At 34.9% G+C, this 27,355-nt stretch overlaps 2 protein-coding genes across 11 annotated transcripts in view; one reads left to right on the top strand and one right to left on the bottom strand.

Moving 5' to 3' along the window:
• Nucleotides 1–27,355, bottom strand: part of LOC129578974 (protein held out wings) — a 34,532-nt gene that overhangs the window by 6,283 nt on the left and 894 nt on the right. For 3 of the 10 annotated variants that reach the window (XM_055468391.1, XM_055468389.1, XM_055468388.1), the window contains exons 2-8: nucleotides 26,496–26,933; nucleotides 16,203–16,336; nucleotides 10,258–10,374; nucleotides 8,689–8,829; nucleotides 8,425–8,524; nucleotides 7,351–7,662; nucleotides 1,597–2,753 (exon numbers count right to left, since the gene is read on the bottom strand). In XM_055468391.1, the coding sequence (XP_055324366.1) occupies nucleotides 2,680–2,753; nucleotides 7,351–7,662; nucleotides 8,425–8,524; nucleotides 8,689–8,829; nucleotides 10,258–10,374; nucleotides 16,203–16,336; nucleotides 26,496–26,628 (1,011 nt within the window). In that variant the 5' untranslated portion in view covers nucleotides 26,629–26,933 and the 3' untranslated portion in view covers nucleotides 1,597–2,679. Of the gene's footprint in view, nucleotides 1–1,596; nucleotides 7,663–8,424; nucleotides 8,525–8,688; nucleotides 8,830–10,257; nucleotides 10,375–16,202; nucleotides 16,337–26,495; nucleotides 26,934–27,355 lie in introns of those variants that run through there. The other 7 variants (XR_008689174.1, XR_008689175.1, XR_008689177.1 and 4 more) reach the window with 5 other exon arrangements.
• LOC129578969 (larval serum protein 1 alpha chain-like) lies at nucleotides 12,049–14,968 on the top strand. Its single transcript, XM_055468384.1, has one exon. It carries the CDS (start codon nucleotides 12,736–12,738, stop codon nucleotides 14,863–14,865), a length of 2,130 nt encoding a protein of 709 aa, XP_055324359.1. The 5' UTR covers nucleotides 12,049–12,735; the 3' UTR covers nucleotides 14,866–14,968.

Raw genomic sequence — 27,355 nt, 5'->3', positions numbered from 1 at the left:
AGTGTTCGATTTTAATAATTTTTTTTTTCAATTAATTTAAACAGTTTACTTATAAAGCTGAGTACAATAGATGTTATCAAGTTATTTTCTGGTACCATTTCTTCTGTTTTTTATTTAAAAAAAAATGTCTGTAGAAAAGTATTGTCAGAAAAATAGAATATAGCATAAATATTGGTGGTAAAGAATAAATGTGCGTTAAAATGCAGTACAAAAACTATCAATAAAATTATATATGCGTGAGGGATAGGCAATAACATGTAGAAAATGTTTCGATTCGGTTAATTTCGAGAACAAGAAGAATAAAAAAAAATATTACTTTTCCATTTGTTATTTAAATAAATCATCGAAATAATTGATCCTTTCTTTAGCATTATCACATTTGGGTTGCTTATTTGTTTAACGAGTGAATTAGTCTAAAGCTTGAAATACTAGTATTTGACAGGATCGATATTCAAGGAGATTTTTTAGTTAGAAATATATATGTATATGATACTGTCACAAGTTATCTTATGGAAGCATCGCTTTGAAGAAAAACAATTTACCACGTGAAAACACACGAGTTTAAAAATGAATGTTGCTTGAAATGCGTGCTCCTATTGATGAACACCTGATGCAAATCAGGAATCGTTGAATTGAAATCAAACGAAATCAATGGACTGTTTTTTTTTTGGTGTTGATAATTCAAAAGATAATCGACTTTATTTTTTATTTATAAATTAAAACGCATTAAAAGAAAATCAATTTTAACGAAAATAAATGAAAGAAAAAAAATTGTTTTCTTTACAATAAAAAAAAAATAAATAAACAAACAAAAGATATTTGTTGATCTTCTTTAATTGTAACTAAAATATCTATAAATAAAAGAGTGACATAAAACTCAATAAACAAAATGAAATTTATGGTACGTCGAAAAGTACGTCTAGGAAAACATTCATTCACAATTAACACTAATTTAATGCATCGCTTTTTTTGTTTTTTTTTTTCGGTTCTTCTTAACTTTTATATTCGAATCAAATGCAAATCGAATAGCAATTTCGAATAATCAAGTAATATTGGACGAATTCGGTTTGTCATAATTACAAATTTTTCATAAAATTTTCTCTTTCGTGTTTTTTTTTTTCGTTTTTTTTATGTTTCACTTAGTTCACAAAGGCACAAGTCAACAATTAATTTTCTACCAAAAATATTTTCTAAATTCTCAATTTGTTCTCATTCGTTTCATTTAAGCCTACTTACTGTACTATTTATTACTTTTTTTACTGGAAATATATGGTTGTGTTTTTGTATTTGCATTTGAAATTCTTTAAGTTGTTTTTTTTTTGTCATCGTCTTCTTCATTCTTGCAATAAACAGCCTTTCTGATCATGAAAATAGTAAACAATACAGCGGCACCTGGGGACTAAGTGCAACGTGTCATACTTTCAACGTTTGAATTACACAGACGCACTTACACAGACGCATACTTGTTACAGCAAACTATGTGCATGATTCTCTATTTCTCCAACCAGTCGCCAGGTGACGCTTTATTGTTCTTGTTTGACGTTTCCTATCTATTTGTACAGACGATCAGAGAGGCTGGCAATAAATTGCTGAATCTTTTGTTTTGTTTTGTTTTGTTTTAAACTTTGTTCTGAGTCAAATAAATGTCAGTTTTCTCTCTCACATGCTCACGAGAAGAAAATGCAATTTTCTGGAAATTCTATTTTGTATAATTTTCTATCACACTACATTCTGTGTGTTCTGTGTAGGGTGTGAAAAATATTCACTGCCATTTGAGAATGTTCAACATAAACTTGTGTGAAAAAAAAGAGAGAGAGAGAGAGAAGAAAACTAGGTCACTAGCTGACGGAAGGGGGCGTCTGGAGAGGGGAAATATTTCGAATAGAATTCTTTTCAAAATTCAAATTCACATGTGCAGTGGATCTTTGGTGTAACATTTGATCAATGAATATGTAAATCGACAATCATCTCTGAATCAATATTAGACGAAAACTCATTGAAAGGTAACTTGAAATTTTAAAGCTAGCCTATCACTCATCATCGATAGATCGATAGGGGATAGGGATCAAAATTAAAGAGAAATTAAAGAAAAACTCGCTTCACTTCAAATAACGGCGGAGAGCAAATAAACGGTTTTGTGAAAAACATTTGAAATTGGGACTATTTTTCTTTGTATCGATATGCACTGTGAATGCTTCGTGGGCTTTAAAGACAACTTCACAGTAAAAAAATTAAAAAAAAAAAAACAAAAATAAAAACGGAAAATAAATATGTTTGATGTCGAAAAATGGCTGCAATAGATGGATGAAAATTGTGCCAGTCAATAGTTTAAGAGATAATCAAATTAAAAAAATTCAATTTGAGATTCATTTGGTCTTGTAGCTTCGTAAAATTTGACCATCCATCAAATACTCAGTCAGTTGTCGACATCAGCGATATTCAAATTTAAATTTAAAAAAAAATAAAGAAATGAAAAAAAGGAATAAAATGAACGAATAGAGGAATTGAAACTAACCTTGTGATTATTTCAAGTTAACGTTTTCTTTGTTTTGGCTCTCTGAACAACAACAAAAGTACACACAGAACAACAAAAGTGACTCTTGGATGAATTTGAAACATTTCGCATTATGCATTTTATGGTTTTTTTTTTGCTTTAGCAATGCATTGCTTGGCTTTTGTTTAAGAGAGAGTCCCAGCTCTCTGATAGGGATGTTCTCTGGTTGGCAAGCGCCTTTGTTGCTTAATTGCTCCTACTAATTATGAAAAATAATATATAATTTTAATAAAAAAATTGTTTTGTGTATATGTAAAAAAAAAGTATTATATCAATGTAAATTAAGCGACGATCTATCCGAACACTCTGCATCAATTGATTCACTGTGCAGAGTACCTGAACAACCGGCCAATATTCATAGAATAACTAAAAAAAATTATATCGAATTTACTCTCTGATACTTTTGTTTTGTTTGCATAACATTACGAATAAAACGAGAGAGTACGATCTAAAAAAATCTCCGAACTATTAAGTAAATAAACCTTTTGACGGTCTCATGACGAGCATGATTGATTTCCATATTTTCAATGAACATTTACGCAATACGCAATTGCGTCCAGCAAATATTCGGTTCGGAAAATGTAAAATACGTATAGCCACAACGACAACAACAATTACGATAAAAGCTATTTACATTCTAATGTGATTGTGTGTGTTTCAATTCGGAAATCATTAAACGGACTCCAAAACCGAACAGACGTGTGGCTGGCAGCAGTTTTACGTGCATCAGTTATGTTCCAATACTTAAAATTAATTTTTCATTCGATTGGTGAGTATAAGTTCAAAAACATAAGTCGTTCATATGCTGTGGCATAAATAAGGAACTGTCAGGCGTACATTTATGGCACTGATAATGTGACCAGTTTGCGTGGTGTAGTTACACATAATTCATTTAGACGTCGCCATCGTATCTCTCAATATTCAAATAATATTTCTCATCGAAACGGTGTGTGTATTCAATGGGTGACAGGAATGGTGTGCATAAAGAAAATTTTTGTAAATGAAACTGAGTCTCAACATGAAATCATTAATCATAATACAAAATTCAATTCCGAATTTTAAAAATATCAGTACACTTTCGCCCGTGCCAAATGCTATGAACATTTGCACGTTCGTTTCATTCAACGAATGTCGAGGAATGAGAAAAAAAAAACGTATGAATAGGCGTTGAGAACAACCAAATATTGAATAGCTCACGGTTGACGTTTGCCCAATGTGAACGGAATATGTGATTCATAAATGTTGTTTTTTTTTATTGAGCACATGGTTTCGATGGCGCGACCACATTTCTCATTCCAGAACAGCGACGATAGGCCGACGAAATTTTAATTTTCGGATGAGAGTGACGTCGAAAACAGAATCATAAATTGTGTGTTTTTTTTTTCTTTCTAAATATTTTTTAACGCAAACTGAAAGTGACTAGTTTAGTGGACGGACTGCTTTTATTTGTGTTGCTGTTGTTGTGGCTGAGCTCGTCGTCACTTGTTTCCTTTTCATTTCCGATGAAAACAGAAATGATTCAAATGACACGCCGCTGCGATAGGAAAATGCACGAAAAAAACAAACATTCATAACGATATCGAAAACTATTGATCTTCTAATAAATACTTAAACGTGATAATGTTGCGATATAAAAATATATATTGATTGTAGATTGATCGATTTGCAGCTTGAATTTCACATTCGGTTTTCATTATCTAATGAGTTATTTAGTCAATCCATTGTATGCGATTGCGAAACCGCGTTGGATGTGAAATTCAAGGAGAACAAAGTTGAAAATGGTTTTCCATACTACTCATAACAACAATTCATATTTTTCTTTCTCAAATCATTGTCATTTATCTACATAAATTCATTACAAGCACACACAAAAAAAAAGATTTCATTCGTAAGCACTTTACCGATCGGTATCCACTGTATTTAGTTTCGATTCGGGCCGTGAGCCGATGTCTTTTCACCACATGGCATTCGATCTTATCATTTTTTTTTGTTTGAAAATTGGATTTGCACTGAATGTGTCAAATATCATAAATTGATTTGTGTCAATAAATATCAACTAAAAAGTTCTGAGTATACGTAAGATGGAAAGCTCATGGCCATGGTTTCGATACAATCTTACGAACAAACATCTTTTTCAATATAAAAACTACATATTTGTGTATATTTATATATATATATAAATGTTGTTGCATTTAAAATAATGCCAGTGAAATACTCGTAACGGAAATTGGCTGAATTCGCTATGCATTGAATGCTGTTGGTAACTATTTAATGTAACTTTGTGTCAATTGTTGTAATGAGTGTTCGAGTGTATGTATGTGTGCGAAATTTTCACACGTTCGAACTGTATCTTATTGGATTTTGTTTGTTTTTTTTTTTTTTTCGTTTTTCATTTAGTCCAGTTCCATTGTGTCAAAGGAGTCGGAATTCCAATCGCCATGCCGAATTTTCACTGCATTCTTTTCACTTTCCAATTACTTTTGGCTACAAAATGATAACCTTTCCATTTTACTACAACAACAATATATTTAACAATATACGATTTCATATAGTTTTAAAGTTTCATTTAAAAAAAACGGAAACTTTCATTAATACTACAACTTTATGAAATAAAATTAGAAGAAGGCCAGGGACTTAATTTTTCTAAAACACTGAACCAGCATGCAAGTAACGACCAACTGGAAAAATTGTATTTAGAAAAATCACGTTTTAAAAAAAAAACACAAACAAAAATAAACATAAAAACAAATAACAAATAAATAAAATGCAAATAATATGATGAAAAAGTGGATTTGGTACGGATTGAACAGAAATGGTTAAAATGAATGAATGAATGATAAATTAAGTTAAACATTTCCATCAATTTGGCTGATGGCTAGTTGGGCAAAGTCCTCTATTCCAAAGATGAATCGAACCAAATACACATGTTTTGTTAAGTGTTTCTGCTTTTTTCAAACCAACAGGGAAAAAAAACGGAAAATTATATATCAAAAGTAATTGTGATGCTTTAGAATAAATAAAGCAAACTATCTTATTATAAATGCAAAATCTTTTTCGGTTCTATTGCGAACGTTTACATCAAAGTTCTGAGGAACAGAGGAATAAAGTGTATTTGCTTTTATTTATTCTATTGCATTGCACGTATTAGAGAGGAAGTACAGTGAACACGATGAGCGACAGCAAATTAACCGTAGGATTTTTCAGAGGGTGGAGGGTGAGAAAAGAGAGGGAGAGAGAATATTGTGTATCATAAATTTTGGGCGTCTACTCTGTTTTCTTCATATTCTATTTTCAATTAGTGAGTGTATTTCATTTGAAATGGAAATTATTAGTTGCAGATCGAGTCATAATTTCGAATTTGAATACAGTACAGTGATGTATGTGCGGGTTGCCAATCCCATTGCTGTCTTAAACACGAAACATGTGTGAGCCTGAAAATTGGCTTCGGAAATCAATTTAAAAATAAATCAAACATTCAGAAATTCGCTGTGAGCAAAACTGCAAAAGCGGAAAATCATTCTGAGCCTCCCGTAATGTGATTCCATTCCATGAAACGAATAAAACACAGCAGTAAACACAGCCATTGGCTAGTGTGCTAGTTGAATGTGTGTGTGATTCGGTATTAGAAAATTGTTATGAGTTTCGGGAACGAATGATATTGCTTTTGTTTGAGAAAATTCCGAAAAAAAATCATTGAAAAATAAAAAACCCGTACGATTCGTTTGAATGGCTGTTCAAGCGCTGCAAGTCAGAAATACGTAGTTCATTATTAAAAATGGGTCGTTGCGGGCTCAGTATTGGATATATTTAGCTGGAGACACACCAAACAACAATTGATTATAAATTAATTAAACGCGTTTAAAATAATACTCTTCAGCCAAATCAAATAAACTACATTTGGAAGTTTTAACGGAAAAAGGGGAATTTAATACATAAAAGCGATTGAAAACGATGCGAATCAGGCCAATTTGAGTATTTTAGATCGAACAATGGCCAAACCAATTGAAGCGAGTGTTTTTTTTCTATTTTTATTTTCATTGTTCCTTCTCACTCGAATTTCAAACTCCAAAAAAGGTCATGCATAACATGTTTTTAGCTATGGTATTTAAATGGTGACCGCAACATAATGCATATCATGTAAAGTTTTTCTCTTCTTTTCAAAACGTTTTCAAAATCGAAATGATTGGCTCGTAGTGTTCTTTTAGGTTTCTTTTTACTTTCAATGAATTCTGCACCAGTGTGAAAACCATGATACATGCAAACTTCATATTATTTTTGTTCAAACCCAAATTAGAAACAATTTTGTTTAGCGAAACAAACAAAATGGTATGGTGGCATCATTTGTACAGAGAAAATATACCGAAACACATAATGAAAAGGAAAACAAGGGGAGAAAATCGAATGATAATCTGCTTAATGCCTACTGCACTATGTATACCTAGCTAACATCTAATTTGAAGAAACATTGTTCAATAAATTATTGCTTGCGATCGAGTTTGACTTTGTTGGAAAACGAAATGGTTAGCAATCGAATTTGCTGTGTCATTTATGCATCAATGGTGTGATGTTGTGTGTTGGTTGCGAGTTTTTGTTTGTTCAAATGCATCGTATGAAGATAGAAGAAAACTGGCTATGGACTATTAATTTTCTACTTTGTTTCTGTTCAAAAATCGTTACGATTATTAAGAGTAATTAATTATTAAGAGAATTCACTATGTAGATTGGACTCTTGAGAGCGTAAGAGAGTGTGTTTTTTTGTGTGTATGAGAAAATTGTTTATCTTGCAAATAACCCACCGCTATGATCCGCATATTCCGTTAAGAGAGGATTTCCAGTCAAAGCTGCGTAGTTTGTGTAGTCGCCGTATGGTGTGGCATAAATCAATCCTGGGTGTTCTATTGTTGGTGGCGCTGAAGCGGATAAGAGACTGGCTGCAGTTGTGGGCACCGACATGCGTGGCGATAAGATTAATGGTGCTCCCAAAGGTGTTGTTTGTGAACGTAATTGTTGAGCTGTTAAACCCTGCATTCCTGGGGATAACAAGCGCGATTCGGCGGCTGATTGTGCCAATCGTCGCCATTCTTCTTCACATGCCAAAATGTGGGAATCTAAGACCATTTGATCATTCGGAGGAATCAAGAAAATATAAAGTCAGTTAGCACAAATGCACTGTTTGAAAGACCATTCAGCTGAGCCCTGCGTACGCACAAACGACCGCTGTTAGATGTATCACAATAAACCTGTGATTTCTTTTTGTTTCAGACACATGGATTAGTTTGATGTGCTTGCTAATTCATGGATTATTAACCCTTCTTCTCTCAAATATGGGATCACTGAATTGATTTTTGTAATCCCCTATCCAAAAACGCTTTTGTGGCCCATCTCAGGGCTGGTATGCAGGAGTATTACGCTCCGATTGCATCATTTATTTGTAATCAAGCCTAAGCGCTCTGTTCCATTTTTAGCTTTTCTCAGATTAGATTTGAGAATTTATCGCGACCAATTCTGTGGATCTCACATACAAATAAATCAAGCGGAAAATGAGCGCAAGGAAAACGAAATTAAAAACCAGTCACACATAGAAAACAATCCTGGACGATTTCCATTCGTAAAATAGAACGAAAATAGATTGAGTGTGATGAAAGGTTCAATGCACGCCACATTCCGTATATGTGGATATCGCATTGAGTGCGCTTGATGATATAATGCGCGTGTGCACCAATGCACTCTCTGACTTTTTCTCGATGCTTCTCTGACGCTGAAAACCTATTCAGATGGCATGTGCGCACACACGATCCTATTTTTGGGCTCAACTCAATGCTCTTTTCTTTTCCAAATCTGACTTTTGGAGACCATTTCGGCTTATTTACCTGTAGCTGCTATTTTCGTACTTGAATCTCTGTAAGTACCATTAATTATAGCCAACTCCATTAACTGTCTTTTCTTGAGCTCGTCTTCACCTTCAGCTTGCTACAATGGCATACAACAATCGATTAATTTGTGTGTTCCGATTATAAGTAAACGCATTATGGAAAAATGGATAATTTTTCCTCGATGAATCAGTTAATATGCCAACACACCTAGTACCTATAAAATGTAGAACAAGAGAATAAATTTGAACAACGAGTACTTACGGGTACCAACAGTTTCTTCACTTCTTCAACGGCACGCTCAAGCTTCATGTGTGCACGATTCTCTGTATCTTCAACGGTAATTAGAACATGTAATTCGTCAGAAAGATGCTCCCAATTTGGCTTTCCCCGATTTGCGTCCTCCTAAATACAACAATAACAATTCATATTCATTGCAAGAATTTCAACATTATCTGGGTGTTAACTCAACGATGGACGGCCATACGCCAGAATATGAAAATACTCATTTAACTGTGCTTGATTAACCGAACTCAATCTGTAAAGCACGATATCAATCAACGCGCATCAAAAATAACATATATTTTCGGCATTTAACTGAGTTTGACATTTTTTCTTAGTTTTTGGCATCCGTTTCAAATTATTTTCGCCATAGTATTTGTTAAAATGTGGGCATTATAAAAATAAATTCTACAAAAACGTCGCGGTGGAAGCGTATCAAATAAATAACTTTGGATAACACCAAAGCTAACAACGTTAGCATCTATTGCGCCGAGTATCTTGCTACTCGTCACGCTTCGATTCGATGTGTTTGCACGCTGTCACATTCATCTCCAAGGTGTCGCGTTGTAATCTTATTCGAAAAACACATGTATACACCGATTATCTTATCACAGACAAGCAAAAGAAAAGTATAAACTGAAACGAAGTGAAATGAGGAGAGAAAATCGGCGACAGCCGACGTGCAAACAGAAATGTCGTGGAAAATAAACATACAAGAAAACTGACAAAAATAAAATGTCGAATGTCGAATGTCGACACTGATGAGACTCCTTCAGATTCAATACATATCTCTCTCACACACACACTTTCTTTGCTTATATGTACAATGGCTTTGATTACTCATCATTCGAAGATGTGTGCGACGATACAGAGTAATAGTGTTCCAGTGTGATATCATTAGATATGAAATGTTTTTTCCTTCATTTTTATTATTCCCAAGGAATTGAATATGTATCGATTTTTTCGTCAATGGACAGCAGAAAAACGTCGAATGATTGTCGTATGTTATAATGGTTCCATAAAAATGTGACTAAATATAGCGTTTGCTCCTGATTTTGAAAGAAAAAAATGCTTGCACACAACGCAAACATGTTGACATAATCAGTTGTGCTACGACGTACGGCCGTGGCAGCTATCTACCATGGAATTGACTGATTCATACGAGTGGATCACATCATGTTTTTCGTCATCCTTGTTTTTTTGTTGTTGCATTTCTTTTTATTCCTTTGCTGGTTGTACGATGCCGCAAACATATCGAACGACACGATTTCAACTCAACACTCGGCGCTTCCGTTTAGAACGTTGAGATGGCACAAGATAAATGTGAAATTGATTAATCAGAAGTGACACAGTTTTTGATGATCGTGAAAACGAGTAAGATTGAGTAATGAGAAGCTCGCTACACAGCACATTTCCATGCGGTGTTCATATTGGGCGCAGAAAATAGATCAAAGCAAGCGTCTTTATTATAGAGCTCATTTTGATTTACTCTCTATTTCACAATATTGTTCTGATTTCCATACAAACCGTAAATTGTTTTCTCAAACTTACCTTTTTCTTGTCTCGCATTGATCCTTTTCCTCTGACCATAATTTTACAGCCAGTTTCTTGTTCTAGCTGTTTAGCTGTCATACCTCTTGGGCCGAGAATTCGTCCGACGAAATTGAACTGCAACGAATTTAAAGAGGAAGAAATGTTGAAAATACATTCAATAATTTGATGATGAGTAGATCAAAATTAAATTTTAGGATGGGATTAAATATATATGTGACACTAGATGTGGAGTTTGAGTATATATTTTTGATTTTGAATTCTTTGAATTCAATTCTTATCTCGATGTTGTTTTGAATGATTTATTTTGAAGTTTATTCGATCCACGCGAGGTGTTTTCAATTGCCGAACGGAACGAAATGAAACGCGTGAAAATTGCGTAGGAAATGGATGTTTACGTGCAATGAATATTCCCAAGGCAAACTTATATGAGCAAAAGCCATTCAAAGCTATGTGATCGTATTCTCCATATACGTGCGCAATTTTGGACCAATAATACCATCAAAGAATTGATTGAACAACTTTACCAGAGGTTACCATCAATAGAACAAATAATTTTTTTTTCAAATCAATCGACTTAATTCCATTTGATTTCGTTCTGTTTTGTTTTTTTCTCATCCGAGATACTTCCCGTCGTAAGAAGAAGGTGTGTTTTATGTAAAGAGGAGAGATAATTTGTATTGAAAAAAGGGCATTAACGGATCTAATGATTGTCAACATCACCAGTCAGTCATCAAAAATGGGCTTACCGATACATTCACGCACGTACATGGACATATACGTACACGTACACGTACGAACATGTATGAACTGGGCGAAAATGTACAACAAAAGAAAATTATTGATTGAATTGAAAATCAAAGACAATTCATCCAAAATTGGTTCAGTATTTAGATGGCTTGAAATGAAGCTGCCACACCTTGTGCTCTATGTGCACACCATATAATTGGAAGCCAGACCTCACTCTCCGCCATACACACGGACAAACTGTATGAGTTTGCCATGTGATGTAATTTATGTGTAACGCAACGCAATCACAATGCTTTTCAACCAAATTATGGAAACATTATAGAAATAATGCGAATCAGAGAGAAAGAGAGAGAGAATTTGTGACGCATAAAAGCACACAAAATGCAAGAACAACACAAATGAAACGAGAAAAAAAAAATATAAGCAGAAAATGTTTGAATAAACGGCAAAATTGCACTGGCTGACTTAATACGCTAATTAAGCTGTGTTCGCCTATTTTTCGTTGCTTATTGTTTTTTTCTTCTTTTTTTTTAACTGGTGCGTCGGAATGAACATTTCGGAATCGTAAATATGTTCGAGGTGAATATAGGTTTCGTTCTCATTTCTATCTATAAGTCGAAATTTCAATTTTTGTCACATTTCACGTTTTATTTTTTCGGCAACAACGGAGAACGGAGCGCAAACTCTGTTTTCTGTGAATGAGTGGCTAAGGTAGTTTTTGTCCAAAAATAACCACATCGGGATCAAAGTAATTTTTATGACTTTACCGTCAACGGACGTGCTTTTCATTTGAAATAAATCTTCTCTTTCAAGTATAGAGTCCACGGGAAAATGACTGAAACTAACTAATTTCACGTGGTTAAATTGAATTTCAAATGTGAGACGGTCGAATTTCAAAAAGCAAACTATATAGAATTCAGTCGATGTCACAAAGATTGAAGTGTTGAACTGAAGCCAACATTGATTTTTGTCGTAACTGTACTGCGCTGATTACAGCAAATTGTGGCCGTCATTGTCACCCTTTTTTAATTGCGATTTTTTTTCATGACTTATTTTCTGCACACATCGTTGAAAGTTCGAGGGGGTTGAACAAGGCAGATTCCAATGATTCAATGCGATTGCATGCAGTGTGATTATTTTATTCTAGAAAATCGAATTTTTCCATTGATTGATAATGCAATCCAAATGCTGATGGTATTATTGAAGCTGTTGGAATGATGTCGACGCAATTGAGGAAACAAAAACATTTTATTTAAAGAGTAAATACATGACGAGTTTAATTTGAACTAAACGAAAATAAACAATTCAATTATCACGCGATTGAATTTTAAGATTGATGCTCACTGTAAAATAACTTCCACGGTTTATATGTTAGAAACAAGCCAATTCGGTTTCATTCGGTACACAAATATAGAAGATAACCCCAAGATGTGACTAAGTGAATACGCTTATTTTCCATACGATCTTCGGACGACAGCCAAAAAAATATTGTTTTTGATTGACAACAACATTGTACTCATAGATGGGTATTAGCTAAATCGCCATGGCAATGGCATTGATAATGGACATTGAATCAACACTGAATGACAAATAATGTTTCTTTGACTGAGGTTATCATCAATATTCCGTTAGATCAAATGAACGAATCGTAAATTTGGTTTTGAAACGGCGATAAGCACTATAAAAGCTCATTTTAACTTTCATCTAACTTTAGTCAGTGTTAAGAAAATGAGATCGTTGGTGCTATTTGTGATATTGGCTGGATCATTTGCTTTCGTAAATGCAAAGCTGCCGCTGAAGCCAGCAAAATTAGATCCAAAATCAATTGAGTTAAATGCATTTTTACGAAAACAACAAGTGATTCTGGATGTGTTCCAACATGTCCATCAAAATGATACACAAAATAAGTTGTATGCCGATTCCGAGAACGTGGACTGGACAACTTTGGGCGAGTGGTATGAGGATCCAACAGTTGTGAGTAATTATGTGAAACGACAAGAAATCGGATTGTTGGCGCGAGGCGAAGAATTTTCCGTGCTAAAAAAATCTCACATCGAAGAGGCGATTGCTCTTTTCCGTTTGTTACATCAAGCCGAAAATTGGGATACATTTTATCGTGTGTTGGTGTGGGCCCGTTTCCATGTAAATGAAGGTGTTTTCATTTATGCATCCACTGTTGCCATTTTACATCGACCAGATATGGAAGGCATCGTTCTACCAGCACCATACGAAATCTATCCATACTATTTCTTCAGTGCCGAGACCATTCAAGAAGCTCAAACAAATAAAATGCAAGGTTTCCCAACGAGTAAAAAAGCCGCCGAGACAAACGAGCTTATTATTGAATCGAATTACACCGGGTGGAATAAACGATCGAACCCAGAACAAGTGTTGTCCTATTTCACAGAAGATATTGGTTTGAATACGTGGTACTTCTACCTACATGCCGATTACCCTTTTTGGATTGACAGTAAAGACTCAATTTTCAAAAATAGACGTGGCGAAGTTTATTTGCATACCCATGCACAACTTTTGGCTCGTTACTATATGGAACGTTTGTCAAATGGTTTGGGGAAAATTCCACAATTTTCATGGCGTGTCCCATTCCGCACCGGCTATAATCCAGCACTCGCCTACTACAAAGGCTCATCGTTCCCTGTGCGCAACAATTACTACAGCACATACAACGAGGAAACATACTATTCGATTGAAAAGCTCGAAGGTTTAGAGAATCGCGTGAAATTCTCCATCGATCATCGCTTCTACACACTGCCAAACGGAACGGTTGTTGATATCAGCAAACCCGAAAATATCGAATACTTTGCCGATTTGTACAAATATACACCATACAAAAATGATAGCAAATTCTTTGGTCTGTTGGAAGTATTGGGTCGCACGCTTTTGGGCACAGCCATTGAAAACTACAGTACCGACGATTATTTGCCAAGCGTTTTGGAACATTTCGAAACTAGCTTGCGTGACCCAGCCTTCTACCAGCTATATGGCCGCCTGATTCGTTACTATTTGCAATGGAAAACAAAACTTGAACCGTACACAGAAGAAGAAATTGGTTTTGAAGGTGTCGCAATTGAAGGTGTTGAGCTGGACCGTCTGACCACTTATTTTGACATATTTGATGCAGACATCACGAATGCAGTCGATATTGAACCGATGGCAGTACCAGCAAAAGGACCACTTACCAAATACGGTAAGAAAGCTAACAAGATGGGCGAGGACTTGATGATCAAGGCAAGACAATGGCGTCTAAATCATCTACCATTCACATTGAAATTGACTGTAACATCGTCAAAGGTACAAAGAGCTTCTGTCAAGGTATTCATTGGGCCAAAATTTGACGAAGCTGGAAATGGAATCGAAATCAACGAAAATCGTGAAAACTTTTATGAAATCGATAAATACATTGTAGACTTGAAAGCTGGTCGTTCAATTATCACGCGCAACAGTAATCAATTCACATTCTACTCCAATGATCGTACCACATATTTTGTCCTGTACAAAACAGTAATGACGGCCTTAAGTGGTGAAGCGACATTGCCGGCCGATTTCAGTCAATCAACTTGCGGTTTCCCACAACGTTTGATGCTACCGAAGGGTAAAAAGACTGGATTCGCTGTTCAACTCTTTGTTATCATAACCGAATACCGTTCACCAAGCACATGGGTCATCCAAAAGGATTGGTTTAGTTCCAGCAATTGTCGTCGTGACATCGATGCCAGACCACTCGGTTTTCCATTGGATCGGGAAATTGACGAAACTATTTGGAACTCACCAAACATGAAGTACATCGAAACAGCCGTTTATCACAAATCCGAAATGGACATCAACACAACGGCTTAGTAGAAAAAATAATCAACAATTGTGCTAAAAATAATTCTCATTTGTTTACAATATATTTAGCCATTGTAAAGCCAATAAAACGATGAATACAGTAACATTTTAACCGGTGTGTGTGTGTGTGTGTGTCAAAAGTAAAAACTACACATTTTCTTAGTCTCTTTGTAGGAACATGCCCATTCATACTCATGCATGACTGATTGATTTGCGGATCAATGCATTGAATGGTGTAATTGAGCGACACCGCGAATCAAGAACTAATTTCTGCTGATGATGCAATCCATGTGTAATCATGAGAAAAATCATCATGATTTGCCGCATCATATGTTTTGCCCATTGAGTTCGCTTTTAATTTGATTCCATCTCTGTGTGTGTATATGTGTTTTTGTTTTTGTCGCGACTGATCACTTGGTGCGGCTGTTGCTTTATGTCTCTACAGTGAACGGTTTCATATCACCAAATTGGGAATGCCATCCCAAAGAAACGCAATAAAAATCGAACATCGAACGCATATTAGGCATGGCTATGATTATTATTAATTTTTTATTCGTTGTTGCTTGTAGTGTTTGTGTCCTTATCTGTCTCTCTCGCTTATTCTACTCGATGTTAATCGCTCGTTTTTACATTTAAATCATTTGCTTCCTTTGGCTTGGACGAAGAGAATAACTCGTTTTGGATATATTAAAAGCTACAGCGTGGGCACAAATAAATTTCTTCTTTTTTCTGAATCAACCATCCACACATTTTCCGTTTATGGTGATGCCAAGTATTAGTTCACCATGGACCGAACGGAGAAAAAAAATCAAATTAAAAAAAAAAAAACACAGCGACAGACAAAAAATTCCTTTGAAATATTGTTTACATTCGTTTGTGTCGCCACGAGTTTCAAATTGTAAGCATTGAAGTTTGGCTCGAGACAAAAATGGATTAAATGAAAAGAAAAAAAAAGCAACGACAACGTTCAAAATGAAAGAAAAAAAAACATAGAAAACAACTTAATATTTTTGAGGAGGTTTTCGCAAACGATTTCAATAACATAAATGTATGTGTCTTTTTTTCCCTTTGTCTTGACTCAATAGTGAGAGCAAGCACGAAATAATTTGATTGTAGGTACCTGCTGAAAAACAATGTGGCAATTGGACGTTTACAACACTCCAATGTTTTTCATCGATTTGAATTCGGTGCAAATACAGCGTATCGAATTGATTCGGAGTTTTTTTCTGTGCTGATGGTTCTTGCAGACACAGTTGACACATTTAACAATCTTGCGATTGTAATGATTGAATGAATGTATTGTCTATAGCATAAATCAAGTGAATTGCATTAAATTTTATACTTACATCTGGGTGTTCTCTAACTGGCACATAGACTTTTTCATTTAAAGTAACTGGAGTTCCATCTGGTTCAGGTAGCTTTAATGGTTCCTTTTTTACGCCATTTATTTGGAATAGCGACGCTCTAACTTTGGCGATTTCTAATAAAACAAAAAAGGAAGAAAGAAAAATAATTATTATTCAATTTAAAACCAGCGAAATCGTTATCTTTTCATTTGACACATATTCCACCACTGAGATAAGAGGAAAGTTTGTAAGCAAGACAATAATTTAGTTTTGTGATGTAAGCAAATTTGATGCCTACAGACAAACGGAGAAACTTCGTAATACAGGAAACAAGATCGAGAAAAAAAAATAAGTCGATTGATCGGAATGGCCTTTTCAATGCCAAATAAAGACAATGGCTTGGCACGACATCGATTCGATATTCAATAATTCTGCGGTTGCATTCGATGATCTCAATTTGATAATTTATTATTGTGAGGCAATGCAAATCATGTCAACAGAGTGCGCCCATAATATAATACGAAAGAGAAGAAAAAAAAATAAATGATGTAGTTTGGTAATTTGCGTACGCGCGAGGGATGACTCTATGGATTGCGTGTACCTGTTGTAATGTATGTGCTCGTTCGCTTTGTCTCGCTCTCTTGACAAATTGGACAATTAAACAAAGCGCCGATCAATGAACACTTTTTACACATATACCGATTTCATTGAAAAGTCGACTGAATACCTTTGCAAGAGCATTCAAGTATTTGGTTTGTGGGCAGTTTTCACGAAGGCGCGTAACTAATTTATGTGTTTAGTCTTTATTTATTCCATTTGAATATGTCATTTCTGTTTCTGTCACATTGTGTGTTATTCCATCTGTTCATTTCATTCTATAAAAGGAATACTAAACATCCGGAACATAAAACTCATATTAAGCATTGGCTAATAAGCATCGGCAAATGGTGAATGAGACGGCCGCACTGTTTTTACCTCTATACATCTTTGCAAAAACACGACAAAAAGAAGAAGAAAAAATGAGTTGGTACAAGAGCCAACAATGTATCATCTGAAAGAAGAGAAAAGACGAGAAAAACCAAACAGCTAACGCGCAATAATATACAAAAAGCTATTTGAAGCAGTTCAGCGAAAATGAAATGGTAACGAATGGAAGTGAAGAAAAAAACTTCAAGACAATTATGTGTATTGCAAGCAACCCACAAATGTCACATAATTTGTACGGCTATGTTGAGGTTTTCCTCCCGTGCAAAGATGCGAAACGGTTTAAAGTGCAATTGGAAAAACTTGAAATGAAGTCGTTATTGTTGGCAAGTGTCTGGTTTGTTATGCGTTTGAACCGAAAGGAAGTGTGCTACTGTGAGCGAAACATGTCGTGTCACCAATAAAGAATTCGCTGAATTTCGCAACACATTGGACCTGGCTGCGATGTGAAAACGATATTAAATCAAGTTACCAAAAAAAGCACTGCTCACAACATTTGTTCAAACACATGTGCACTTATCGATTGGGAATTGCATGTAATGATACACTTTCATTCCGGTGATATTTTTTTTAAGTTGACTCATTGGAAAGTGAAAACTTTAACGAAAAAAATTAATAAATAAAAACAATTGACAGTTATCGAGTTCTTTGTAAAGTGTATGCACCTATTTTTGGGTGAAATACCTATGGAGTGAGATATAGAAAAGTAGATTTTGAACCGGAGCCCAGATCACATGGATTGTAGGATAGAGCAAATATGTAATTATCATATACGGATAGATTATGATGATAGGAAAAATATAGAGTCAGAGAGAGAGAGAGAGAGAGAGAGGGAGAGAGAGAGAGAGAGAAGTAAGCGTTTTGGTTACAAACAAGTTTGTTTGGCATGAATTATGTAGTCGGTACACTCTAATTGTTCGCACATCTCACAAATCAGCAATCTGCTATCCACTTCCAGTCCACATTCAAATGGCATTACATTTTTTTTGCGTCAATCCACCAAAAGCAAATCTCTTAAGCTTATTTCAAGAGAAGTAAACGGTTTCCAGCGAACAGTGATCAATCAAATCTATGATCGTGGCCATACGTTAAAATAGCACACACACTTTGTACTGCCTGCAAATCATAACCTCATGCAGGATTTGAGAGAGAGCGAACGAAGAAAAAAGTATGAGTTGAAAGTGTAGCAGCGAGAAAAAGAAAGAAAAAATTACGTTGAAAAATCTAGCGCCTATTTTGAAAATCGCTACTAGCTTTTAAAACGCTATTCATTTCCTTTCGTATTCTTAACCAGCTAAAATAATAGCCAAAGTATGCGATTTGCATTCTTCACTTTAATTTAGCTGCGTGAGGTGGGGAAAAATAATAAACATGTACACACATAAAGTTTGTGAGAGTTCTCACAGAGAATGTTAGAGCGAGATATGGAAAGGGATCTCGCTCTCGCTCTCGCGCGCATTTTCTCCCATTTATATCGCTAAATTCAGACATTAATTATGAGAAATTCACAGTAAAAGATAAGAATTTATTAAAATCTTTGTGTAATAAATTAAATCATTAAACAAGCATTTCGTTATTCTCCATGTTAGACGTTGTTACGTTGGTTGCTCGCTGCCGATGCTGCGTGATGGCGATGCATTGCACTTCAAGTATTGTTAACTACGTAACTCACTTGATTGTTGGATTACAATTGTATAATGAATTAAATCATTGTATTTTACTGGCTGACTGCCGCTTTTTGTTGAACACTCACAAATGTGCTACGCGTATCGGATGGCCAGAAACAAAAATTTGTTAGAATGTTGTAGTTTTTTTTTTCTTCTCTTTTTCTGTTTAACTTTGCTTTGGCATAGCGTAAACGTCATAGCACGCAGAGCAGCATTATTTTTAATTACCATGTTTATATAGGTTCCATGCAAATCAAAACAGTAAGCAATATGATTTTCGCCTTTTCTTATAGCTGGTTTTTGTTTTATTTCTATTCGTTTTCTATCATTTTGCTACTACATGTTTCATTTGTTTAATGTGTATGGTGTTTTTTTTCTGTATTTCTTCATTCCCACCCCATGTGAATGAATTAATTCATTCAAGAACATGGATTTCTTTGACTTAATTATTTCATTATGGATTGTGAAATAGAATCATCATGTTATTAAGCATCGAAAACAGAAGTTGTTTTCGGAAGTGAAACTGGAACTCACCAAAAAAAAGCTAGTCTAGTGTTCGATGGTGATCATAAGAATGGCAAAAATAATAAAATCAAGACAAAACATTGCCATTTGCTAATCCATGAAATGTCATTGAGAGTTTTTACCCGATTGTGGTTTCATTCGATTGAAGAGGTGCATAAAATTGAATGTCGTAGGTAGATTTTTTGTGTTGGTTTTCTTTTTCGGACTACATCGACTGAATTTGCAGCTTTGATTATGATAATTAGGCAGAGCCAAGAACATTGTAACTTCATGTACGGAAGGCACTTCGAACTGTGCAAACATATTTGAAGTTGATTGTTTTTTCAGCGAGAAAATTAAAGTCAATTCGAAATAAAAAAAAATAATGGCCCGAATTGTGTAGCAGTGATCTCAATTTCTTGGAACTGCTGTTGGAATCAACATGAATACGATTAAAGCGTTAAATGTGTCAAACATCAAAATTGCAGACCATAAAGAGATGTATCATAAATTGATCGAAAACGATTGAATATATGTGTGCGCATGAGTCAATCTTAGTGCTCATATGAATGGTTCGGAGCGAAAATGTAATACAGAAAAGTTGAGCAGAAAAAAGTCAAATGAAAAGGGATAGCTATATAGTTCACTATAGTTTACTATACAGCTTACTATATAGCTATCCCTTTTCCGCTCATTCATCATCGATAAATGAAATTTATCTAGATAATTTCGAGATAATATCTTTTTTATTCAATTTTATCTAGATAATGTCGAGATAATTATCTATCTTTTGTTGAAAAAGATAAGATAATCTTATCTTTATCTGAGTTTGCAGTCAGATAAAAGCCTATTGAAGGCTATGACATTAGTTTTTTTTTCGATAACAGAATTTTGCACTGAACATTTGTATGAATTTGAATAAATCGACAATTGGCTGTCAATTCACGTTTCGCTACGGAGAGTTTGAAACGATTCTAGGCAGAATAAAGTGAATCAAATAGATTTTAAGGTCATAAGTTTCAAAACAACAAATTAATAATTTCATAACTTCTCGGCTTTGTATACAAAAATCAGTTTTTTTTTTAACCAAAAATTCAATTGTCATGGTGGTTTCGAATAAATTGTTCAAGCCGAATATTCATACCAAATCTCACATCAGATTCATTGAAGACGGTCTATGAAACTCGAAGCATAAAGCCGAAATTGAAAATTTTCAATAATTTGAATAATTGGAGACATAAAAATTAAAAGAAAAGGAAATAATTTGTTTGTTTTGATGAATGATGAGTCGAACAAACGATTGAGAATAAAATATCAATCAAAAATTGAACGAAAATGTAAAAAAAAAAATGTAAAAATATTCCGTAAAATTCAAATGTTTTTCATTCAAAACCCACCCGTTCTACTTATTAAGCCTTCATTTATCTTAAAATTTATCTAAAATATGACAAAAGATAATTGGAAAAATATGAAGAAAAGATAAAGATAAGATAAATCCGCAAAATGAATTTTTCATCTAGATAAGATAAAAGATAATATCTTATCTATCTTATCTGGTTATCTCATCTTAAGATATTATCTCAACCAAACACTGCTTACATGGAAGATGTAACCCAATTTCGATGAATAATAATGATAAAATAATTAAAAAACAAAAATCTGTGAATATGCATACACCTTCTGTACACATAAGATGTAGAGTCGACCGAATCCATTACTTTGGTAGACAATTATTCATTCCATACAGTGAAATGCTACACCGGTTCTTGTCAATGGTGCGAAAAATTTCATATTTGTTTGTTTGTAACACTGTGTGATTCTGACTTGCTGACTGGTTGACTGTATTGGCTTCCGCCCAAATTGGGCTCAGTGCACAGGTTCATGAACCAAATCTGAATTTCTCACTTGTGACCGTGTACAATGGGGTCTTTTCTTTTGTTTTCACTATACATACGGATACGCATGTATTGTGCGTCATTTCTCAATTTTCATTTTACTTTTTCAACTTCAGACTTTCTCGAAATTCTCTCAAAGAGGACGATTTTGATGATGAAATCAACATATCCACGAAAATAAAGAGTTGTTCCTATGAAACATGCGGGTTAATTAGAGCAATCGAATTTTTCTTTATTTATTTATATTGTACAGCATCATTCACTGAATACGGCAGTAACGAGTACAGGGCATATGGACGATACGTCTCACCAAAAGCGGTGAGAAAGATCTCCAGATGATGACGTTCACGAAAACGAAATTTCTTAAATTACAAGACAAATTAATAAACATGCCAAACAATTTGAGAGCAGACCCAGACCGGGCACTGACTAAAATCCACACCATCCGAACATATTTTCTTGCAATTAAATCGAATTGACTCAAGATATTTGAATCAAATAAAAACGAAATGGTAATTTTACGGAAAATAAAATGGAAAATTTTATTTACGCAATAGAATCCAAATCAGTTGCAATGAAAATTCTGCGCGAAAATATCATCTGGCATTGATTCCATTTTATAGAAGAGACGAAACGATACGAAACGATACGAAACGAATCAAAATGAAACGAAGAAATGAAAAAGAAGAGGAAGAAGAAGAAGAAGAAAAAGTATGTATAATATCTTGAGTGTGTACGTTTTTCCATATAGCATGCACGGCGGCGACGCGAGTGACGGTATTTTTAAAACAGTGATCTCCAATGTGCTGTGGCATGTAAACGCAAACACACTGTTACCCATACTCATGCCAAAGCTTGGCAAGTAGTTCGATCATCGATGATCGCACGCGTGCAAGAGATCTTAGCATTTACACACGAAATCACTCAATTCAAATATCGTTGGCTTTTCCTACACAGATTTAAAACTACTCTCGGACTTGCGCTACATACGAACAGTGGGCATTGAATAGTAGCATTCGATACAAAAAAGTTTCGTTTACACTGAACAGCGTTAACGTTGTGTGCAAACAAAATTTGTGCTGCACACATGGTCATTGAGCTTAGATTTTGATTCAATTTGAATTTGTTCACATAACGCAAAGGAGCCAACAAAGCGATCACGAAACAAATACGAAAATGATTTCGTACTCTCGATAGGCACTGCAACAAATTAAGATAAAAATTAAACCTGAGTTTATCCTTTAATCAAACTTCAAATTTTGATGATACATGGCTTCTGACGTACCATTATCTTATGCAACTCAGGCCATTTTCGTAGGAGAACTAACATATTAAATGCATGCTGCATGTTGAAGACACGTTTTAGGTGCATTTCAATTGACCTCCGAACAAAAACCAATTGAACTCGATGTTTATTTTTCGATTGATTTCGACACGTTATGGAATTATGCCGCGGAAAAATTAGTTTTGAAACATTTTGACCCATGTTTAGATGGCCAAACACACCAACGCATCGTTCCGTTCTCTTCTTCTACAGCTATTTCGTTATTCTACTTCTTCGTCATTTTCTTTTGGGCGACTCTGAATCATGTTCAAAATGTGTGGAATGATCGTGGAATAGATTGAGCGTGTGCCTGTGTGTTAGTGTGAATTTTAATATATTTATTTGGTTTTCGTGGCTTTTGTTTTTGGCCATATAATACGCACATTTCGAAAATGATACTTTTCATGAATACGCAAAAAGCTAAATATGCGCTTAGTGTGTAGGCCATAACTGGGCAGCTAACGGTCTTTTATATTCCGTGTTATTTTCACGAGAATGATCGCCCTTTCAGTTTTTATTTTGTGATCGTTTTGAGGTTTTGAAACAACAATAAAACTAAACGATGAAAGAGCGAGGGAGAGAGAACGACACAGGGAGAGAGAGAGAGAGAGAGAAAAAAGAAAAATTGATGACATCAAAACATCGATTGAATCTCGCACTGCGTTTCAGTGAATGAGACGGAATAAAATCGAGCATCTCGATTGGATTTGAATTAACAACGCCCACATAAACCAGCCAGAGTCGTTGCCGAGGTTTTTTTTTCTTTCATAAAAGCGACGTACTCGCATTTATACCTACAACGTCAGAGTGTGCTTTTTTCATTCGCTACATTTGAATTCTCCATCTATTTATGAATGACTGAATGGCTTATGGCAAAAATGGAATACATTATTAATGCGAATAATGGAATGACATCAGAAGGTGTTTTTGCGCTTTTCTCATTCTATTGATTTCAAAGCAACAGCAATCTTCTTACCGCTACCTTTGTATTTCTTTTTCTCTACTGTCTTGCTTCATTCAAATTTCTATTCAGTGCTCGATTCGAGCATGCGAAGTGAAGATTTTGCGTGTATGGCTGTTTATTGATCGTGTGCTGTCTTGTTTTCGTCATTTTGACGGACTTTTGAAACTCTTTTGTGATTCATACGCAAACATATGGCTCATAAAGTGGAGAGAAAGATAGAGAAAGAGAAAAAAGATACATATGAAACATTTTTGTGTGAAAATGATTTTTGTTTCCATCCCTCTCATCTTTTTCAAAATTGAAATTACGATGATAAAAGTGTAGAAAAATGCTGTGAACATTTTTGTGTCATTTTTTTTTTGCCTGTGAATTGTTATACTACACAAATATAGCAAACGGCTAGAGCGACTATTGCGTTATGTGTACGAACGAATTTGTTTTTCTTCACCTCTCTTCTCAGTGCTCAATTCTCTAGTGTGAATTGCCGAGATTTACGTATTCATGTGATATGAATTTTGATGTATAAAAACCATAAAGATAAATGTACCGAAACATAAATTAATCGGCTTTTGTACGAGCAAACAGTCTCAAATTGCTGTCTCAGTGTCTCGACATGACCACATATTACATTGTGAATTTTACGCTGAGAAATTACGGTAAAGTATATATCAGAAGCGAATAGCTAATAATCAGTATATACTGAACCTGGCCATTCAGCAACCGAATGAGATGTAGATGGATTTTGAGAGAAAAATGAATCAGGAAAATTCGTGTTTAGTCTTACTGAAAGCCGCTATGCGAGGAAAAATAAACTAAAAATAAAGTAACGATCGAAGATTTTTTTTTCCCTCTTCTCTTTTTCATTTACTTTGCATTTGGTGTGTGCGTGTGTATGAGTGTGTGAACGAGTGTGTAGTGTGTAGTGTGAAGCGGCATTCGTGCCGATGCTGATGCCGTTTATGTTGTTGTTATTATTGCCACTGTATTTGTCCTCCATTTGACTATTTTTCCCGTGTATCTTCATAAAATACATCCATATGACACGGAATGTCTCATCTCATCGGGAGGTTTGTTGTTTCAGGAACACATGTGCCTGTAAGGAGAAAACTCTATACTAAGTAAGCAGCAGTACAGAGCCCAAGTTGAAAAACAGAAACACATCCAAATGCAATGTTCAGATCAATTCTCATATATATGGCGCTTGTGTGTATAGATTATATAGAAAATAACGTACATATTCGCATAGGCGCGCATTATTAGGTGACTTTTCAGTCGCATAACAACAAACACATGTGTTTGTGGCCCCGAGCATTTTACACTACATTAAACGAAAATCCAGTCTATCGGCTTGCGTTGCCGTTGTGTTAACATGTGTGCAATTGTAATGTATTTCTCACACCCAATTATTCTTCTAGTCGCAGTCATCTCATTCAAAGGCCGTCATCGTCTGTACGCTACACACCACTACACACCCTCACACACCAACGTACTTTCTATCTTAGCTCGAGCATATTCACACGTACGCACACATCCATTGCCGTCATCTCGAAGCATATTCATTTGGATATTTTATCAATTTTGAATGGATTTTAAACCAAATTAAAAATCGTCTCCTGTTCCATTCGATTCGCCTTTTATTGTTTTGAATGTTATTTTTTTACGAATTTTCATTCTCATGTCTCGTTCGTTTGTTGTTTTTTCTTCTGTTGGTTTCTATATCGCATGGTTCATAGCCGATGTATATTCGGTTAAAGCTGGATGAATTGATGTTGCATGTAAATGTGAATGTTACGCGATGCAACCGAACATTCATGTGTATGGACTGGATTAATACGCGGTGAGCACGTAAAAGCATATGTAAACACAGCCAACACAACTAAATTTAGATGTATGAATAACATAGAATTATAGCTTTGTAAAAAAAGGGACAAGGCTGCAGAGCATAAAACGAAGAAAATTCAACGACAGCGATGGCGACAACACTAATAACAAAATAAATGAAGAATATTTGAGAAAAAAGTGTCAAACAAAAGAAGCAAACGATGCGCGAGAGTAATTTGAATTTCGAACAAAATGTCCGAAAGTCAACAGTACGAAATGATGGCATCAAAAGACAACGGCAAAGAAAATGCCGTGGAAGTACCCACAGAGGCAGAAGAAGAATAAAAAGCGGAGAGGAATGAACGAAGACAGTTTTAACACACATTGATTTGATTGTTGCTGTTTATGGAAGAGTAAACGAAACATTTTCGGACGTTTCATGATCATTTATCAACATCACCGCAACAAACAATGCACAACAACGCGGCACAGGTACTAAGATGACTAGTACTGTATTTCGGTTGACAAACGGAATATTAAACAATTAGTACTTTTGTTTGAGAAAAAAAAAAACAACCAGCAACGGCGCACAACTGTATGTGCGAGACACATTTGTGTTAGCAGATCCATATTTATTGCGAGTGAAGAGAGCCGAAAACAAAGACTCGAAAAAAAGCGTCTTACGTTAATGCAAAACGTCGACTTTAGTAATGACCAGCACCTAGTTCAAGCCAAACAAAAGAGTGGTTTGAAGTCGAAGCGGAAAAAAAAGAAAGTCTCTCTCTTCATCTATGGCTAATGAAGACATGATGAAATGGAGTGAAAGAAATTGTATCAAAATATTCGAGTTGCTCTAAAATTGACACATTGCCGAATAACAGGAAGCAATGGAAGAGAGCAACGCATCGAAAGTGAATAACTGATGCGAGTGTATCAGGAGCAAAAAAAAAGAAAAAGTTAAGAGATGGAAGTAGCGAAGCGAAACCGGAAAAATGATGCCATCGCCGCATTTGCTAGTTCAACAAGCTTACAAGATGTTTTTGTTCAACTTGGATCTTTCTCAATGTGGATGTAACGGAGAAAAATCTTCAAAATGGGAAAAGAAAATCAATGAATTAAAATAGAACAACTAACCTTCGTCTAGTAAACGTTCCACATGATTGAATACTGTTGGAAAAGCAGCAAGCTGCTTTCTGTCCTTAAGTAGTTGAGCCAAATAATCAGCTATACTTTGTGTGGTTTGTAGATTATTGTTATCACAATTCATTTTTGATGATAAATTATTTATATAAATATAAATATAGGGATAATGAAATTGTCTATCCAGTTTCGAAGTTTTGTTTTCTGCTTATCCACTGATTGCACGCAACGCTTTTCGATTGGAGTTCACGTTTTTATCTCGATATTTATACCAATTTTTAATCACCAATCACCGATGACTTCGATTTTGTTTGTTTACTTCAGTTGTTGGATTTGTGTCTATATTTTTACTTTGCTGTTCCCCCAAAAAGGTACTTTTCTCTTTTATTATTTGATTTACAATTGTTCCGTCTGCTTCAATTGAGTTGTTATCTATAAATCGATGTTGACGATTAGATATAGTCACAAGCCAATGATCGGATTCGATTTTTGATTTTCATCAATGCAAAGCGGCTGATTGGATTCGACAGAACGTCCCTATTTATCAATTTGTTTAATATCGCGTTAAATCCAAAAAGGAGTGTAATTTGGGGCGTAGTGTACGATAATACGAAGTAGAGCTGTCAGGCTCAGACTTTTATTTGGTTCATTTGATTCGATTTAGCTTTGAATGAAAATCAAAAACCGAACCATCGATCACACTCATAGCAATCTTATATTCATAGCGATCGCAAAGCATCCTATACGAAACCATAATATTTAGTATGAAATAGTATCAAATCTCACGTCTACGTATAACGCTTATTATTCATAATACGGAGAAACGAATAAAAAAACAACAACAAAGTCCAGTA

This window comes from Sitodiplosis mosellana, unplaced genomic scaffold (assembly GCF_009176505.1).
Source record: "Sitodiplosis mosellana isolate CC-2019 unplaced genomic scaffold, AAFC_SMos_1.0 Smas_scaffold_6226, whole genome shotgun sequence".
Taxonomy (NCBI): Eukaryota; Metazoa; Arthropoda; class Insecta; order Diptera; family Cecidomyiidae; genus Sitodiplosis; species Sitodiplosis mosellana.
This window is presented reverse-complemented; position numbering and strand designations above follow the sequence as displayed.

Excerpts from the sequence above, each read along its gene's own strand:
- LOC129578969 (XM_055468384.1), top strand. The coding sequence starts at position 12,736 with ATGAGATCGTTGGTGCTATTTGTGATATTGGCTGGATCATTTGCTTTC.